Source organism: Eumetopias jubatus, unplaced genomic scaffold (genome assembly GCF_037043125.1).
Source record: "Eumetopias jubatus isolate StellerSeaLion01/CBP00866 unplaced genomic scaffold, mEumJub1_p1.0 scaffold_8, whole genome shotgun sequence".
NCBI classification, from domain to species: domain Eukaryota; kingdom Metazoa; phylum Chordata; class Mammalia; order Carnivora; family Otariidae; genus Eumetopias; species Eumetopias jubatus.
In genome coordinates this window covers 80,180,950-80,199,370 of record NW_028274814.1, presented here as the reverse complement: position 1 = coordinate 80,199,370, position 18,421 = coordinate 80,180,950, and the positions used below count along the sequence as shown (strand labels likewise).

The 18,421-nt window shown below is 45.6% G+C and overlaps 1 protein-coding gene across 2 annotated transcripts in view; it reads left to right on the top strand.

The window, feature by feature from the left end:
- The window catches only part of BIN2 (bridging integrator 2), a 29,584-nt gene that overhangs the window by 4,118 nt on the left and 7,045 nt on the right, over nucleotides 1-18,421 (top strand). For both annotated transcript variants that reach the window (XM_028125614.2, XM_028125613.2), the window contains exons 2-9: nucleotides 2,594-2,674; nucleotides 11,118-11,172; nucleotides 11,445-11,539; nucleotides 12,058-12,153; nucleotides 13,634-13,741; nucleotides 14,053-14,138; nucleotides 15,276-15,351; nucleotides 16,223-16,305. In XM_028125614.2, coding sequence (XP_027981415.1) covers nucleotides 2,594-2,674; nucleotides 11,118-11,172; nucleotides 11,445-11,539; nucleotides 12,058-12,153; nucleotides 13,634-13,741; nucleotides 14,053-14,138; nucleotides 15,276-15,351; nucleotides 16,223-16,305 — 680 coding nt within the window. The remainder of the gene's footprint in view (nucleotides 1-2,593; nucleotides 2,675-11,117; nucleotides 11,173-11,444; nucleotides 11,540-12,057; nucleotides 12,154-13,633; nucleotides 13,742-14,052; nucleotides 14,139-15,275; nucleotides 15,352-16,222; nucleotides 16,306-18,421) is intronic.

The window sequence follows — 18,421 nt, the reverse complement described above, 5'->3', positions numbered from 1 at the left end:
TAGCAATAGTGGATTTATATTGAGCGCTCCCTGCAGGGCACCACTGGGAAAGCATTTATAGGTATAAGGTCACTTAATCCTCCCAACTCCTAGAGATGCTGTTATCTTAGTGGGGTAAGGGGAGTTCTGTAAACGGAGGCTCAAGAGACGCATAGGCTTATTTGCCCAAAGGCTTATAGCCCCAAGTGTAAAGGCCAAGGCGGGGCATATATCTGTTTGACTCCGGAGCCCTTGATCATAACCAGTCCAGAGAGAGCTCCAGAAGTGAGAGATGCTAACCCCAGGATTAAGAATGGGGACACATGGGTCTGAGGCTCTACATAGAGCCTTCCTCACTCCCAAGACCTGGGCATTTTGCATGTGATTCAGAGCCCTTCAGGGTGAGACTGCAGTCTCCCTTTCTAGCTCCCTTACCCACCACTCCCCATAACACACCCTAAACCAGCCACACTGAGCCATCTCATGGACCTGTGTGAATGTGGGTACTTTTCTGACTTTGTTCTCTTTCCACTCTCCCCCCTTATACTCCATTCCAGTCTAGCAAAATCTTTGTTTTTTAAGGTTTTATTTATTTATTTGAGAGAGAGAGAGAGAGAGAGAGCATGAGCAGGGGGAGGGGCAGAGGGAGAGGGAGAAGCAGGCTCCAGCCCAAGGCTTAATTCCCGGACCTTGGGATCATGACCTGAGCCAAAGGCAGACACTTAACCAACTGAGCCATCCAGGTGCCCTGTAGTTTAGCAAAATCTTAATTCAAGGCCCAGCCTCTTGATCCTCTCCTCTACTAGTCCCACTCGCCTTGCTGTTAGAAGTATTAAGTATCTCTTTGCTGGATACTGAGAAATCTAGATGAGCAGGGCAAGTACCCAATTCTCAAGGAGCCCGCAGTTTAGAAGGAGACATAATTAGATAAATACAAATAATAAAATAGTAATAGAAGTGTATGCAAGGGGCGCCTGGGTGGCTCAGATGGTTAAGCGTCGACCTTTGGCTCAGGTCATGATCCCAGGGTCCTGGGATCGAGTCCCGCATCAGGCTCCCTGCTCCTTGGGAGCCTGCTTCTCCCTCTCTCTCTCTCTCTCTCTCTCTCTCTCTCTCTCTGTCTCTCATGAATAATAAAAATGAAAAAAAAATCTTAAAAAAAAAGAAGTGTGTGCAGGGTGCAGAAGTTGCAAGCACTTAGGAGGGAGTGAATAACTCAATTAACAGGATAAAGTAGATGTGGTTAAGTGTCATAAAGGATGTGGAATATGAATTGGGGTTTTTAAATTTTTTTTAAGTTTACTTATTTAAGTAATCTCTGCAGCCAACCTGGGGCTCAAACTCACAACCCTGAGATCAAGAGTCACCTGCTCTTCTAACTGAGCCAGCCAGGTGCCCCTAAATTGGGTTTTTTTAGATAGTTGCCTGAGAGACAAGGAGGGGAAGGACATTCCAGAAAGAGGGCACAGCATCTGCAACAAGCTACAGTATGGCTTATTCAGGAAACTAATAAAGTGTTAGGGAGGGAGACCTGCAGGAAAGAGGAAGAGTGGGAGTTGAGGCTTACTGAGGAGTCAGATCACTGAGACCTATCGGCGTGCTAGAGTTTGAGCTATAACTGATCCATACGTATGGGCGTTTAATCCAAATCCGTTGAGCAGATGGGTGGAGAATCATTAAAAGGTTTTAAGCTGCAGCATGATGGGCCTGTGGGAGCAGGCCAGGCGAGAAACAGCAAGCGCCGAGAACCAAGCCATGACAGTGAGACTCGAAAGCATGGGATGGTTTCCAGAGATGGACACAGTGAGGGATTTGATGAAGGAGGTGAGAGAGACGTAGTTGAGGGCAACCGCTGAGATTCTTCCTTGGAAGGGGGGGTGCCTCCTTTCCAAATGGGGGCTTCAAGTATAGTAGAGGCCCAGCCTTGCTTTCTTGTTTATAGATGAGTGTCCCCTGTGAGAACAGGCACTCTATCTTTTTCATTTCCCTGTCCTTTGCTTTAGCACTGAGACCAGTCTGGTGGTTGGCTCTCAGGTCCCCAGTGGAGAGCAGACAGACACGGAGAGCATTCACTTCGAGCTGAGTGTTAAACGCGTTATATCTGCTCCTCACAGTTTTCCACAAGGGCCCTCCCAAGAAGAGAGTCTTCTGCCTGCCTCTCTAACCTCATCTATCTAGAGGACTCTGTGGCCATGGCTGGAAGACTGTCTCTCAAGTGAGAAGTCTTCAGGCCTCACGTTTTACCTTTAAAAGCAATGCACATTTTACATTCTTCTTATTACTCCCTGTTTTAATATATTACTTCCCTCCCCCCCCAAAAAAACTCCCACTGTAAATAACAATGTCATTCCCTGCATATATGTACTATTTATTCCGGGCTTTATATATACCCCGTAGCACACTGCTGCACACCCCCAGGAGTATCCCAGTTTGAAAAGAACCACAAAATGTGATTTTTTTTTCAGCGATGTGCTATATTTTTAATTCCATTGGGTTGATAGGAACACAGCCCTTCAGTTGCATCTGAGACTCTGAGAAGCCAGAGTCACACAAGGCCAAAGGATGAGAGAGACTTGACTGTAACCTTATGGACCTTTCCAACTCACATTCCCAGGTACTGCAGAAGTTGGGGAAAACTGTGGAAACCAAAGATGAACGGTTTGAACAAAGTGCCAGCAACTTTTACCATCAACAGGTAATCCGGAGGGTGGGGAAGGGAGGCTTGGAGGAAGCAAGACAAGGAGGGCTGAGTGGCAGAAGAAGAGCAGGTCCTGCAAACCAACAGGCATCTCTACTAAGCCATCCTCCCCCCAGGGGTAAGGGCCACAGGGTGATCTGCTGCTTACCCTTTCCCTGGCAACCAGAGAAACTTCCCTTTCCTGTTCCTGCTGCCCTGGGTTTTGGGGCACAGACAAGTGCTCTTCTTTTCTCTTCATGGCTCCCCCAGCTACGGTGGCATCACCAGGTCCTTGGACAAAGTTGCAGCGAACCCCCGCGCCCTCTGCTTTTGGCTTATCACTTCCCCAGAGTGCCTCTGTCCCACCCTCCGGCTCTTCTCATCAGAGTTGCACCCTGTTTTACTTGTTGCCTCTGTGTCCACTCCCTCTGCCTCACCTGAGCCCTCATTTCTAAATAATCCCTCCATCTTTCACCTGTCACTCTCCCCAACAAACCTCCTGTTCTCCCTGTGCCTTTCATCTTCGCTGGATGCTATGGGTAATTTTATGTAGAAATTTCCAGTAAGAAGTGGAGAACCGGTTTAACCTCCCAGGGGATATTTCACTTCCCGTCTCCATGTGCCAGGCACTGTGCTGGGTGCTGTACGCACAGGATCTCATTTAACTGTCATCTCAGCCCCGGAGGTTGCAGTCCCCTCTTTATCGTGGAAGGGGCTTATTAACTTACATAACTATGCAGTTGTCATGCAGTTCTACCACTTAACTCATCCGAGTTAGGTCACAGCTCACGGGTTAAGGACACAGTCGCCCACTAGACTGCTTCACTTCAGACACCAGCCATAAGCTCCGGAGCTCCCAGGCCCCCTGCCCTTCTGACCAACACTACAAATTTGGGGGTTCCTACTAGCCACTCAGTTTCCACAATCCCTGAGAACAACTCACAGAACCCAGGAAAGCGTTCTATTTACAATTACTGCTTTATTACAAACGATACAAATCAGGACCAGCCAAGTAAAGAGACACATAAGGTGAGGTCTGGGAGAGCTCCAAATGAGAAGCTTCTGGGTTCTCAAGATGTGTCACCTTCCTGGCACTTTGATAGAGGATTACCAACCAGGGAAGCTCACCCAAGCGTCAGGTGTCTAGAGTTTTTTTTATTGTGATTTCATTACATAGTGAATCCGTGGCCACATGATTGAATTTAATCTCTAGCTCCCTTTCTCTCCCCTCCACTGGAGGTCAGGCTGATATCACCTGTCTCAAAGCCCCAGCCCTCTAATCACATGATTCATCTTTCCAGCCTGCCCAGCCATCATCCTGACTCATTTGTTTAGCATAAACTGACTCTGCTGTGAGAGGCCCACCATGAATAACAAACACATTCCTATCACTCAGGAAATCCCAAGGAGTTAGAAGTTACTTCCCAGGAACTGGGGACAGAGGCCGGCCAAATTCTTGACTGGACGATATCAGTAAATTGAATTATATGGAAAATAATTCTCTAAAATTATATTAAAAGGACATTCACTATAATCTAATTCAGCAGTTGATTATATTAGAATCATTTGGGAAATGTATATATATATTTTAAAGATTTTATTTATTTATTGAGAGAGAGAATGAGCTGGAGGAGAGGCAGATAGAGAGGGAGAGGCAGACTCCCTGCTGAGCAGGGAGCCTGATTTGAGGGGGGCTCCATGCGGAGCTCTATCCTAGGACCCTGGGATCATGACCTGAGCCGAAGGCAGACACTTAACCCACTGAGCCACCCAGGCGCCCTTTGGGAAATATTTTTACACGTGAGATCTCTGGTAGTAGGGCTTGAGAATCTGTACTTTTAAACTTGTTTTAATGGAAGATATCAAATATATGCACAGATAGGAAAACTTGCATAATTAATCCACATGTACATACCCATCTCTCAGCTTTAATAATTAATCAACTCATTTCTGTCTCCACCTACTTTCCCGCATCCTCGATTACTATGAAGCAAATTCTACGTATCACATATCGTTTTATCCATAAAAATTTCATTATCAATCTCTAAAGGTAAGGATTCTTTCAAAATATAACCTCAAAGCCATTGTCACACCTAAAAATATTTTCTATGAGATATTTACTCATTACAACAAACCAGAAAGGACAAGAAAAACATAAATTAAAAAATCCTGATTTCGGGGTGCCTGGGTGGCTCAGTCAGTTAAGCATCTACCTCCGGCTTGGGTCATGATGCTGGGTTGGAGCCAAATCAGGCTCCCTTCTCAGGATGGAGCCCGTTTCTCCCTCTCCTTCTGCCCTCCCCCGACTTGTGTGTTCTCTTTCTCAAATAAATGAATAGAATCTTAAAAAAAAAGTCCTGATTTCACACCCTCCCATACTACCACCACCGTTGTCTTCTATCCTTACAATCACTCTGCTATGAATTTGTATGATCTTTAGTAAATCCACAATAAATAAATAGGTTTAAAAAGTGAGATTATTCTGTTGATACTGGTTTTATAACTTGCCCTGTTCAAAGTTAACAATATAATACAAATATCCAGCTAAAATGTAAGATTAAGTGGTATCTTCAAAAAGGAGCAATAATTTCTTAATATAAAATATCCAGGCAATATTCACACTCCCCTAATGACGTCATTTTTTGGGGGGGGTTTGTTTAAATCAGCAACTTATTGGCATGTTTAAGTCTCTTAGGTTTAAAGTTAAATCTCTTCATCTGAGGAGTTTGATCCCTCCCTTGTGCAGTTTGTTTGTTGGTGACACTAGATTGTTCTCCTGACGTTTCCTGCAGTCTAAACTTGACTGATTGAGTCCTTGTAGTACTGTTTAGCATGCCCCTCTGTCTCTGGTATTTTCTGTAAATTCATAGTTAGATTTAGAGGCTTGATGAGATTCAGATTTTTGTTTTTGTTAATTTGGGTGGCAAGAATACTTGTAATTTTTATAGGTGTGAGAGTTTTCTGTCTGGAGGCACATAATGTCTGCGTGTCTCCTTTTTGTGTGACATTAACAGCCTTGGTTGATCATTAACTAGGGAATCCACGTTTTGTATTAAGTTTCCAGGTAATGATGATGTAGTAGCTAGTCTGAGAACAGCATTTGGCAACCACTGATTTAGTCTAACTCTGGGGAGGGAAATAGGATCTGCGAAGGAGGTCATTTAATCAAGGTAAAAGACTAAGAGTTGCAGAGCTGGGATTCCAACTTAAACCCTGTGCCCTCCCCTCCGCACTTCACTAGGAGGCCTCTGGGGGCCTCTGCTCAGTGGCAGTGACTGTTCTGCTTCCAAGTGCAGCACCAAAAGAACAGGAATCAGTAAGTCGACACCCACATCCAGAGGGTTCTGCCTCTTGGCCCATTCTGTACCTCGGTCTTTCCTCTTCCTCTCTGCCTTAAAGGATGGATCTACCAATGGCAGGTGTGTGGGTAGAAAGGGTAGGAGATGAAGGAAAGACCATCAAGAAGAAGAGGATCAGATAGATGTTGACAGTCCCCTCAGAATTTCTGGATGAGCCCATCAACTGAACGTCACTTGAAGGGGGGAGAAGCTAGATTTGGAAATGAAATGGTGGTAGAATAGGAATAAGGGAAACTTCTCCTGAGAGAAGGGTTTTCCTCCAGTGACTGGTATTTGAGCATGCATGAAAAGCCCATTTCACAAGCACGTCACGGGAGCCTGCTGCACACCGGGCACCATGCTACGTTCTGGGACTTCGATGTGAATAAGACAACATGCCTGCCCTCAGGCTCTCACAGTTTAAGGGGAAAGACAGTGACAATGCAGTCCAGTCGGAGACTGGACCTGGGGTGGCTAAGATGAACAAGAGGGAAAAAAACAAGGTCAAGGAGATTGAGAGTGAAGTATTCCAGAAGGTGGACCAGTTGGTCATGTGCCCAGGGCCTTAACCACAATCAGCTTGTAGGTGAACTTTTCATTAATAAATAAATATCACTCCCAAACTTCCCAGCCTGATTCCAAGGCCTTGCCACTCGCCTGGGTTCCTAAGCAAATTTCCATAGGTAGTTTTCCTTGAGGGCTCTGCTTTGCTTCCTCTTCAAACCGTATTACATAGGAAGAATTGTTTTCCTCAAGCAGCATTTTAATTTCTGGTTTCTGGTAGTGACAGCTGCTTCCAATTAATTGCTTTTAAAATCAAACCTCGGGGCGCCTGGGTGGCTCAGTCGTTAAGCGTCTGCCTTCGGCTCAGGTCCTGATCCCGGGGTCCTGGGATCGAGCCCTGCATCGGGCTCCCTGCTCCGCGGGAAGCCTGCTTCTCCCTCTCCCACTCCCCCTGCTTGTGTTCCCTCTCTCGCTGTGTCTCTCTGTCAAATAAATAAATACAGTCTTTAAAAAAAATAAAAAATAAAATAATAAAATCAAACCTCATGGTGATGCCTAGGTGGCTCAGTTGGTTAAGCCTCTGACTCTTGATTTCAGCTCAGGTCATGGTCTCAGGGTCTTGAGATCAAGCCCCACATTGGGCTCCGTGCTCAGCGGGGAGTCTGTTGGAGATTCTCTCTCTCCCTCTGCCCCTCCCCCAGTTTGGGCATGCGTTCTCTCTCTCTCTCTCTCTCAAATAAATAAAATCAAACCAGTTTTTTTTTTTAAGATTTTATTTATTTATTTGAGAGCGAGAATGAGATAGAGAGAGAGCGTGCTTGAGAGGGGGGAGGGCCCGAGGGAGAAGCAGACTCCCCGCCGAGCAGGGAGCCCAACGCGGGACTCGATCCCGGGACCCCAGGATCATGACCGGAGCCAAAGGCAGACGCTTAACGAGCTAAGCCACCCAGACGCCCTCAAACCAGCTTCTTGTCTTCCTTGGGGACCTCCATCAAATCAAGCACTTTCAGCACTTGCTCAGGATTGGTCATGCTCCTCACTGTTTTGCTGAGTGTGTGGGTTTCTCTGAGTCCATTTCTCTCCAGCAAGCAGAGAATCCCAGGTCAAGGATCTTCCTAGCACATAGCTTTGTCTGCCCAGGTGCTTAGGACAAGCTTCCGGACGGGGTGGTCCATTAACTGAGGGCTGGGGCTGTTTGCGTAAGGGATAGGAAGGCCCAACTCAGATTCTCTATGGGGTTACCAAGAATTTGGCGTGGATTCAGAGAGCCAAAGTAATAAAATCACAAGCTACAGGGCTAGACATGGTCTTACCCGACATTTACAGAGGAGGAGAATAAAGCCAGGAAAGTGGAATAACTTGCAGGTTTTTGACTCTCGGACAAGTGGGAGCCTAAGACCGTGCAAGTTGTATCTGTCAAGAAAGAAGAAAGATGCTGGGACTCTTCAGCCTGAAGACATTTTGGGGCCCGGGGACAGGGACAGACAGGCCACAGCAAAATAAAATGACACCCAGTGGTGTCCCAGCACCCCACTTCCCGCTACCACACACACACACACACACACACACACACACACACTTCATCTCCTCAAAGGAAGAGCAAGAGCATAAGGGAAGAACTTTGACCTAGAGGTTTGATCCTAAAACACAGAAGTGGAGTTGGGCTTTTGTGAGGTGCCGTCGAAGGCAGAAGGCATTCACATTTTATGGACTCTGGAATCAGTAGAACCCCCTGGTTTTGAACAGCGTACCTACAGCCTCCATAGTCAGGCATGGTAGGTAGCCTTGATTACTGATCCGATTTTTCAGGCCATATAATATCTAATGGAGAAAAACAGTTTTGATCTCATTTGTAGAAATTATGCAAGATGGTTTAACAGCTTTTGTCACTTAGATGTATATTTTGGAGATCAGATCTTCATGGTGAAATAAAAAGTTGAGCCCATGTTCTTTTCTTTCAAAAAAAGAACTTGAAATCCTTGTTAATTTTTATAATCCTCAAAACTCTTTCAGAACTCTCTCAAACTTTGACTATCACATTTTTAAAACTCTCAAACTTATACCCACCCACCATATCCATGTTTAAAAGATTTTACGTACATTGAACATCTTAGACTACTTTTTTCCCATTAATGAAAAAGCAAAGAGGAAATGAAACATCCTTCCTGGTGAATACTGAGTGTTTCCGAATTTTGGTGACTGACTGTCTCCATCGTGCTATTGAAAGCACTTCCTCAGGGTCACCAGTGACCTCCAGTTACCAAGTCCAGTGACTGTGACTTGTTCTTCCTGCACTCTAACCTCTCTGTAGCATCTGGCCCCTCCTTGGTCATTTCTCTGACACTCTCCTGATCCTCACTTGCTGTGATACACCACACAATGTCGGCTCCTCTCCCAGTGTCTTTGACTCCCCTGAGGCTATCTGTGCGTTCGTGTCCCTTGAGTCCTGGCATTCAGCCCCAAGGACTTTTAACCTGAGGTATGGTCAGGAGTTTGGGATGGCTTAGAAGTAAGGCAGAAAATGTGGATGAAATAATTAGTCCAATTTTCTTTGACCGACTTGACCTAGATTTTCTGCTGCTAAATTTACATAATAATGATCTTTCCTACAAAGATTTCCACAGATTAAAAAAAAAAATGTAGATTTATTTATTTGAGAGCCGGGGGGGGGGGGGGGCAGAGGCAGAGGGAGAGAGAGAGAACCCCAAGCAGACTCCCTGCTGAGCGTGGAACCCAACGTGGGGCCAATCCCACAACCTATGAGATTATGACCTGAGCCGAAACCAAAAGTCGGACACTTAACCGACTGAGCCACCCAGGCACACCCCCCCAGATAAAAAAATTTTTTTTAAAGATTTTATTTATTTGAGAGAGCGAGAGAGAGAGAGAGAGCACATGAGAGGGGGGAGGGTCAGAGGGAGAAGCAGACTCCCTGCTGAGCAGGGAGCCCGATGTGGGACTCGATCCCATGATCCAGGATCATGACCTGAGCCGAAGGCAGTCGCTTAACCAACTGAGCCACCCAGGCACCCGATAAAAAAAATTTTAAAGTAAGTTGTTAGATAGAATTTTCTGATTTTTCAGTTTTTCTCCTATATATTTTTGTTGTTGTTGTTGTTGTTAAAGATTTCATTTATTTGACAGAGAGAGACACAGCAAGAGAGGGAACACAAGCATGGGGAGTGGGAGAGGGAGAAGCAGGCTTCCCGCGGAGCAGGGAGCCCGATGTGGGGCTCGATCCCAGAACTCTGGGATCATGACCTGAGCTGAAGGCAGACGCGTAACAACTGAGCCACCCAGGTGCCCCTCCCATAAATTTTTTTTATACTTTTGGTATGCTCAATAGCCTATCTAGTGCTGAAAACAAGCAAAACAAATGAACAAGTTCACAAGTGCTTTATGGTGTACGCATAATGCTTGAACACTCCTTCCCCGAAGCTGGTGTGAGGCTCACTATTCTGACCCATAGGCCCTGCCCTGTAGAATACATTAAGTAGGCTGCCCCTTTCAGTCCAGGCCCACACTCCTGAAGTCAGGCTCCAAATGTCAGTAGTCTGGCTTCAGCTCCCTTCTCATACAACTCCTAGAAACTGGAGTCCACACAGAGGAAAGAGACTAGAGTCAGAAGGGGCTTTAAGTAACAACAGAGGGAGCCTATGAAAGAGAAGACTTGGAGCAGGGTCTGGGAAAGATGCCTTCCAACATATGTGCAAGAGTTATCAGATCTATTCTGAGTACAGAAGGCCAGCCCGAGACCAGTGGGCCAGAGTTCTAGTAGAACTATTTAAAATTGAAGCACAACCTCAGCAAGAAGTCATGAGTTTCTGCTTGCAGGACGTATTCAAGAAGCGGAGGCTAAATGAACATTTGTCAGAGTTCAGACAAAAGTGGTTCATCTGTTGGGTTGAGATTTGAACTTCCAAACTTAAATGATACCTTCCTTTCCTTTTCTCCCTTCTTTTTTTTCCAGGGAGGAGACCTAACTGTGCTTGGGAGGCCCAGCCAAAAAAAAAAAAAAAAGAGTTCAGACACAGGAGCGAAGACAGGATTGGGTAGATGCATAGAGCTATGGATGAGGCCACTGGAGTTGGGGCTGAGGGAGAATCAGGGATGAGCCATTTGGAAGGGAAGTGTAAAGGCTGTGACTGATGGAAGGGAAGGGTGAAGGGAGGCGAGGCAGAGAAGGATGTCGGGGGAGAAGAGGGATGGCCTGTGTGAGGGTTCACGGGAGAAAGAAGGCTGAGCGTCTACAGAAGGTGGTGGTGGTTTACTTACCCAGAGAGGAAAGTATAAGCCAGGGGATCCCTCCCCAGAGAGGAAAGTATAAGCGTCACCTAGGACACCTAAATTTCAGCAGAGGAACTGGGGTACAGGCTTTTGTTCACCAGAAGGAAGAACAAGGGAAAGAAGGCCTGCAAGTGCCATGGGAACAATCTCCAAACAAAAACTGCCCCCAAAAAGACAACCAGCAACTTCTTGGTAAAGAGAACAAAGGCTAATTTATAACGTTTGCAAATTCCAGGATTGATTTCTGCCTTTAACCTACTCTTCTACCTTGACCTCTGAAGCATCTTTCCAAATGTATCTCTCTGGTCACCCAAAGCCCTTCTCCCTTGCAGGCAGAAGGCCAGAAGCTCTACAAGGACCTGAAGAACTTCCTTAGTGCCGTCAAAGGTGGGTAGTGTGCGGCACAGCCTGAGTGAGAGCTCTGAGGATGGGAAGAAAAACACCCAGTCTCCGGCGATTTGAGGCCTGGACCGTGTGGGCATAGGAAGAGCAATGTTTCCTGTCCCAGCCCCCACCCAGCTTCCCTCTCAGGTCACCCGAACCTTCCGGGGGTGCGCGTCCTTCTGAAGTAGACCCGCTGATCTGCCCGTCGACCCATATGGCTATAGCAGCCTCCTTTGGGGGAAGCTGTAAGGTGGGACCAACTTCTTTCCTTTCAGTGATGCATGAAAGCTCAAAGAGAGTGTCGGAAACCCTGCAGGAGATCTACAGCAGCGAGTGGGACGGTCACGAGGAGCTGAAGGCCATTGCGGGGGTAAGAGTGTCCCGGCTTCACAGCTCTTCAGCACTCACTCCTGCCTTCTCTTAGCTTCTCCGTCCAAGCAAATAGGAAAGCAAGGGAGCCAGTCCGCGTCCTTCATGTGTATAGCCTCAGCAACAAGTGTTCCCTCATCTGCGGATTCCTCTGCAGTCCATCTTCCTCTCTTTAAAACCTTATGGAAGTTCTACCTACATAAAACCCAGCTGGTTGTCTTCAAAAACTAACTTCATGCAGTTTTTTCCTCCCAAATTTCCCTGTCCTTCAAGTCGAGTCCAAGACTGACCATCTCTTCCTGTTCTTGATCCCTGAAGGTATGTCCAGTGTCTTATAGGGCAGTTCCTGGGGGCAGGGGTGTTTCTTCATCTGACTCTTCACCAGAACCCAACGTGACATTCTAAACACAGCGCTTCAGAAAGGAAGTTTGCTGCGGGAAGAATTTGGATTTTTCCCTGCTGGGCAGTTGTTGCTGAGAAGTGGGGCCCTTACCTCTGCCCTTTGCCTCTACCCCACAGAATAATGATCTCCTTTGGGAAGACTATGAAGAGAAACTAGCTGACCAGGCGTTGAGGACCATGGAAAACTACGTAGCCCAGTTCAGCGAGATTAAGGTAATCAGTTTCAGAGTCGAGGGTGGCCCCCAGAGTAAACATCCAAAGTAGAGTTCGAACCCACGGTTAGAAATGAAGCTAAGGGGGTGCCTGGGTGGCTCAGTCGTTAAGCATCTGCCTTCAGCTCAGGTCATGATCCCAGGGTCCTGCGAGCGAGCCCCACATCGAGCTCCCTGCTCAGCGGGGAGCCTGCTTCTCCCTCTCCCTCTGCCTGCCGCTCCCCCCTGCTTGTGCTCTCTCTCTCTCTCTCAGACAAATAAATTAAAAAATAAATTAAAAAAAAAACTAGCTGATATGTTTATTGTAGAGAAGAGGAAACTTGGAGGAGTCCTAATAATTATTTTCCAATACTGGGAGGTCTGTTAGGTGAAAGAGGGATGCATCCTGTTCTAAACGGTTTCAGAAAGCAGTGAGAATTCACTTACTCATCGAATTCAGATTTATGAAACACCTACTCCGTCGGGCACTGCGCTGCTTGTAGATTAATAGAGAGAAATTAGAGGGATCCTGATTTAAGTTTCTCATAGAAATATAAGTTTCTCATAGAAATTTAAATGAAATGAAATATACTGTGAAGTTGGGAGTTGAAGTTCAACTCCAAGCAGAAGTTGAACTACTTACTTTGACTATTACAGAGAGGCTCCATGCACTAAATAGGAAGTTGGACCAGATAATCACTAAGATCCTTGCAAAATCTATGATTGGACTTGTAGTTTGGATGAGATTGAGTAGACGCTCTCTCGGTGCACACAATAATTTACTATTTTATTATGCTTTAGGGTTTTCAAAGCACTTTGTAGTCAGCGTTTGATCTTTAAAATAACACTGTAGAGCAGATGAGGCTGCTGAAGTTCCAGGAGAGATGTGCCTTGCCCTCCGTCATAAGGCTAATAAGTGGCAGCAATGGGAGTAAGACCCTAAACTCCTGACTTTGAATTCAGCTGGATCCTCAAGGCCGTTTCTCCTGGAGGCTGAACCCGTTTTTAGTGGGTTCATAGGAAATATTAACATTTAGTGCAGCCTTCCATGTGCTCTGTAGAATTTCGCTTTACTCTATACCCCCTACACACACAGCCCCCATGAGAATTCCCATTCTTTCCAAATAGTGAGGGAAATCCCATAGGCACCAAGCTGTTAGAAAGTGAAATTTGGGGGCGCCTGGGTGGCTCAGCCGTTAAGTGTCTGCCTTCGGCTCGGGTCGTGATCCCAGCATCCTGGGATCGAGCCCCACATCGGGCTCCCTGCTCCGCGGGAAGCCTGCTTCTCCCTCTCCCACTCCCCCTGCTTGTGTTCCCAGTCTCGCTGTCTCTCTCTCTGTCAAATAAACAAATAAAATCTTTAAAAAAAAAAAAAAGAAAGAAAGAAAGTGAAATTTGGTAACAGGGCCCAGTAATTGTGCCTCTCTGTTTGCTACTCTGTTACCTGCGTCCTGGCCACTGGAAAGTGAGTATCAAGGCCCTCTCTCCTGACTCTGGGTTAGGAAAGAATTGCCAAGCGGGGTCGGAAACTCGTGGACTATGACAGTGCCCGGCACCACCTGGAGGCGGTGCAGAATGCCAAGAAGAAAGATGAGGCCAAGACTACCAAGGTAAAAAACAAAAAAAACCCAGGTGAAACCCTGCCTTCCTTCCCCCGATAACTGTGGCAGGTGGCTGGGCCAAGCCGGGCTTAGGAAATGACAAATTCAGCATCCAGCATCCTGAAGGAAATCCTGTTTCCCCTGGCCCCGATGCTCGAAGGAAAGTCAGAGACGCAAGGCTGGGGAGGGCATGGGTCTGGGGAAGGAGAGGCATGGTTCCAGGTAAGCCGAGTCCCTGAAAGAATGCAGGGAATAAAGGCGGCAGCCTCCGGCCCTAGATTCCGGATTGAGGGAGACTGTCCTGTCTCTTACACCCCCAGGCAGAGGAAGAGTTCAACAAAGCCCAGAGTGTGTTTGAAGACCTGAACCAGGAACTGCTAGAGGAGCTGCCTGTTCTTTATCATAGGTAATGACTGACAGGAAAGGCCTAGACTCCTGGGCCTGTGGAGGCCCAGGTTACCTGGCAACCCAAGCATGTCACCTCATGAGAAGAGCTCTGTTCCAAGAGTGGGATGTCACCTCAGCCCTGCTACTGGCTTGCTGGGTGATACTAGGCAAACTGCCCTATCGCCCCAGACCCTGGTTTCTTCATCTGCAATGAAGAGATAGCGGGGCTTGCCCTGCTGGCTTTTCCGGTTTAAAGGCAAGATGCTTCTTGGATAGGAGAGATCTTGGCAAGTAAATTACTGCCATCGTGGGAACTAGGAATGCCTCAGTGTGTATTGTTTTAAACGAGCTTGGTTCATGAACATCCAGATGGACCTAGAAGATAAACCATGGGATGATTATTTCTATCAGTGATGTCTTTGCTTCACAGAAGGTAAAAGTGTTTTAGATGTATCTGGGTAGAAATTCTATTTGTATCCTATTTTCATCGTACAAAATACGCTGCAATGCAGTTGTAGTCAGTATTTTATATTGCCACTTAATATTAGTCTGTGTATGATGGAGCCTTTTTAATAACTACATGTATTCTAAAACACTAATTATGTGACTCCTAATTTAAATAGCCTTGAAATTTAGTACAGTTTCTTTAAATGTAAACTCCCCCAATTCATTTATAGTAGAATTCCACTAATGTGCATACAGCTCCATAGCAGTCCAAGTATTGCATAATGAGAAAGAATAATTACTTATTATAATAATTATAATTGTACGGCCTTGTATTTATAGCGTACTTTAAAAATTCTTCAGAGTACTTTCATTCATATCACTTTAATACCTAAAGAGCCCGAATCAAGTGAGCTTCATGCAACTAGAAGTCTCTTATACTTTGGTGTCAGACTGGGCTGTTAAATGTCTCCTCTGACCTTCCCACACTTCCGAGAGTCAAGTGTGCTACTGGCCTGGCTCTGACGAATCCAGATCCCAGAACATCCTGAGTCTTAGGGTGCGGGGCGCTTTTCTCTGAGGAGTCTTAGTGTTGGCTTAAGCTCCTACCTTGTATTTCAAAGGTTTCCTTTACTAACCCTTACCTGTATGTGTTGTTGTGGGGTTTTTTGTTATTGTTTTGGTTTTTGTTTGTTTTTTTGCCTCCTGATAGTCGTATTGGCTGTTACGTGACCATCTTCCAAAACATTTCCAACCTGAGGGATGTCTTCTACAGGGAGATGAGCAAGGTGAGAAACCTCTGGCCAATGTAGATGCCTAGGTGGGTTCCCCTAGGAAATATGAAAGTAGCCCTAATTTACATAATCACATTAAATATTGATATTGGCACCACAGGTTTTTACTTTTCTCTTGTGATGAAAAAACAGCACTTGATTGACGGTGTTGAACTGTGTCAAAGCACAAGTATACACATCAGAGGGCCCTCCCCGTCTCCATTAACAACTGAATGATGGCATCCAGACTTGAGCTTCAGATAAATAGAGGAGGTTAGGCCTATGGAAGGAAGAGCTGAAGTGGGGAACCAAGCTGTGAATCGTTATCTTTAGCTGCTACGGAGGAAGGAGGGCAGTGTTTAAACACAGGTCTGTCTCTCGGGTAGTTGGGCATGAAGAGAGAAGGCCAGTCCTTTTCAGTGAGAGGCAGCCACAGAACACAACCTCATGGGGCCTTTTCTAGTCCTGGGATTCCAAGACTCTGTTCTGTCACGTCATTAATTAAATTCATGCACACATCCATATATTCCTCTCCACAGTTGCTTTAGCTAAATTATGGTTTGCCTCGTTAATATTACAATGGGTTTTTCTTCCCTGGATTACCTGAGAGAAGCTAGAACCTCAACTCAAACATCAAACACCAAGGACCCGGCCTTGAGAGAGCCGCCAATCTGTTGGAAGGGGCAGAACTTAAGACACAGCCAGTCAAGGAAGAAGGGGCAGGACAGAACCCTCGATGCTAGTGCAAAAGAGATGAGGGGGAATCTTATAGTGAAGGGTGCGGAGGTTTTATTCTGGGAACTGTCTGAAAGGGAGGAGGAAGGGATATATATGCCCGTCTCGGGTTCCCCACTGGCTAGCAACCCGTCTCTCTTGCTGGCTGTAGCTGAACCACAGTCTCTACGAGGTGATGAGCAAACTGGAGAAGCAGCATTCCGACAAAGTCTTTGTGGTGAAGGGAGTATCAAGGTGAGCAACTCCCGAGACTCCTTGCTCCTTCGCTTGTCCTGTGAACATACGCAAACACTCTCATTTCCATCCCTAAGCCTGGCCTTCCCTTCATGTTCACGTGCATGGTGTCGTTTATTTGCATTATGCCCCTATATAAATTCTTTTTCTTTGTATGAAATGTTTCAGCTATCACTAAAGGTATAAAGAATAATACACTAAAAAAGAGGAATACAGTAAGTAGCCATACTGCCGTCAAATTTAAGAAATCAACTATTATAAGTATTACTGAAGTGCCCAGTGTCCCCCTCCCCACTCATCCTGCCCCTCACCAAAGGTAGCCACTGTCTTAAATTGAGTATTTACTTTTCCTGTGCTTTTCTTTTTACTTCTCTTATACACACAGAAAATACCGTTTTGCATGTTTTTAAACTTCATAAAATGGAATTATACTATATATGTACTTTTGCAACTCCTTTTGCTCTCTTTGTACCCTTTGTGAGGGTCATTTATCCTGTTGCTGCATGTTGCTAGCCCTGGGCTTTCCTCTCCCTAACTGTTATGGATGCTGCTGCTTAGCTGGTCTACAGTTTATTTATCTATCCTCCTGCTAATAGACATTTGGGTTGTTCTCCAGTTTCTTGCTATCACAAATAATGTTGCAATGGACACATTTTACATTGCTCCTGTGACTATTACCAGGAGTGTCTTTAGGGTGTATACTGGGAGTGGAGTTGCTGAGTCATAGTCTGTGCATTTGGGCCTCTTCAGCCTTGCTAGGTATTGGCATTGTCAAATGGCTCTCCAAAGTGACCATTGCACTGTACAACCCACCAGCAGTAAATGAAAGCCCCCATTGCTCCCTATTCTTGCTACACGTGACATTGTCAGACTTACTAATTTTTTCAAACTAACAGGTATGAAATGGAATTTTTTGCGATTTTAATTCGTATCTCCACAATTGCTAGCTAGCATGAACATCTTTCCGTGTTATTGGCCATTAAAGTTCCTTTCAGTGACTTTCCTGTTTATCCTTGTTTTCACATTTTTCATTTAGATTGTTTACCTTTTTAAATTTTTTTTTTTAGATTTTATTTATTTGTCAGAGCACAAGCAGGGGGAGCGGCAGGCAGAGGGAGAGGGAGAAGCAGGCTCCCCGCTGAGCAGGGAGCCCGATGTGGTCCTGGGATCATGACCTGAGCCGAAGGCAGACACGTGACTGACTGAGCCACCCAGCATCCCTAGATTGTTTACCTTTTTTAAAAAATTGATTTATAGAAGGTATTTGTGTGTGTGTATTCTGGATATTAATTCTTTAATGATATGCACTGCAAATATCTTCTCAACCTGTTACGGATTACTTTTCGTGTGTGTGTGTGTGTGTGTGTGTGTGTGTGTGTGTGTTCATACATTATGCTGATAAACAAGCAATTCAGTGGTCCTTTAGAATGTGATCACTTTCTCATTCTGAAGCCTTTGCTTGGGAGGATTTAAGTTCCTTCTGTGAACAAGGTTTTATGCTGAGAGTTAGAGATCCAAAGACATAGGAGACATGTCCTTTGGGTGATTTACTAGAAGTTGGAAGGACAGACGGTGTACCTAAGGAAAGAAGGAACGATATAAGCTTGCCTATACTAAGTACCTAATGAGACCAGCAGGAATTCCAGAGAGGTGAGTACTTCCCATGGTATGGATGGTCAGAGAAGACTTTAAAAGGAGGTGGTGAAACTGATCTTGGGACTTGAAAGTAGAATCAGGCTCACATTTGTTATTTGTACTATTCATCTAGCAATTTGTTACAGACTATTAAAAATAATCACTAAAGGATCAATGTAGATTTCCTAGATGAATTCCCTTTTGCTCCAAAAATTCTGTTTCTCCGCATTGAAAGCCAGAGTTCTTTCTAATCATCCATTCGTCTGAAACCTACTATCACTTAAACCAAGATGTCCCAGAACCTTGTAGGGAAATCTGTTTTTTTCTTGCTATGTCCTGGGCCTTCTATACCTGCTGACCCCGAGAATGCTAGTGCTAGAAAGAACCTATGTCAGCCAGCTTGTCTCACGTCAGAAACTCCCACAAGGCAGGAACTAAGTTTCTCTCTTTATCTTCCTATCCCTGTCTCCCATCCTTGTGC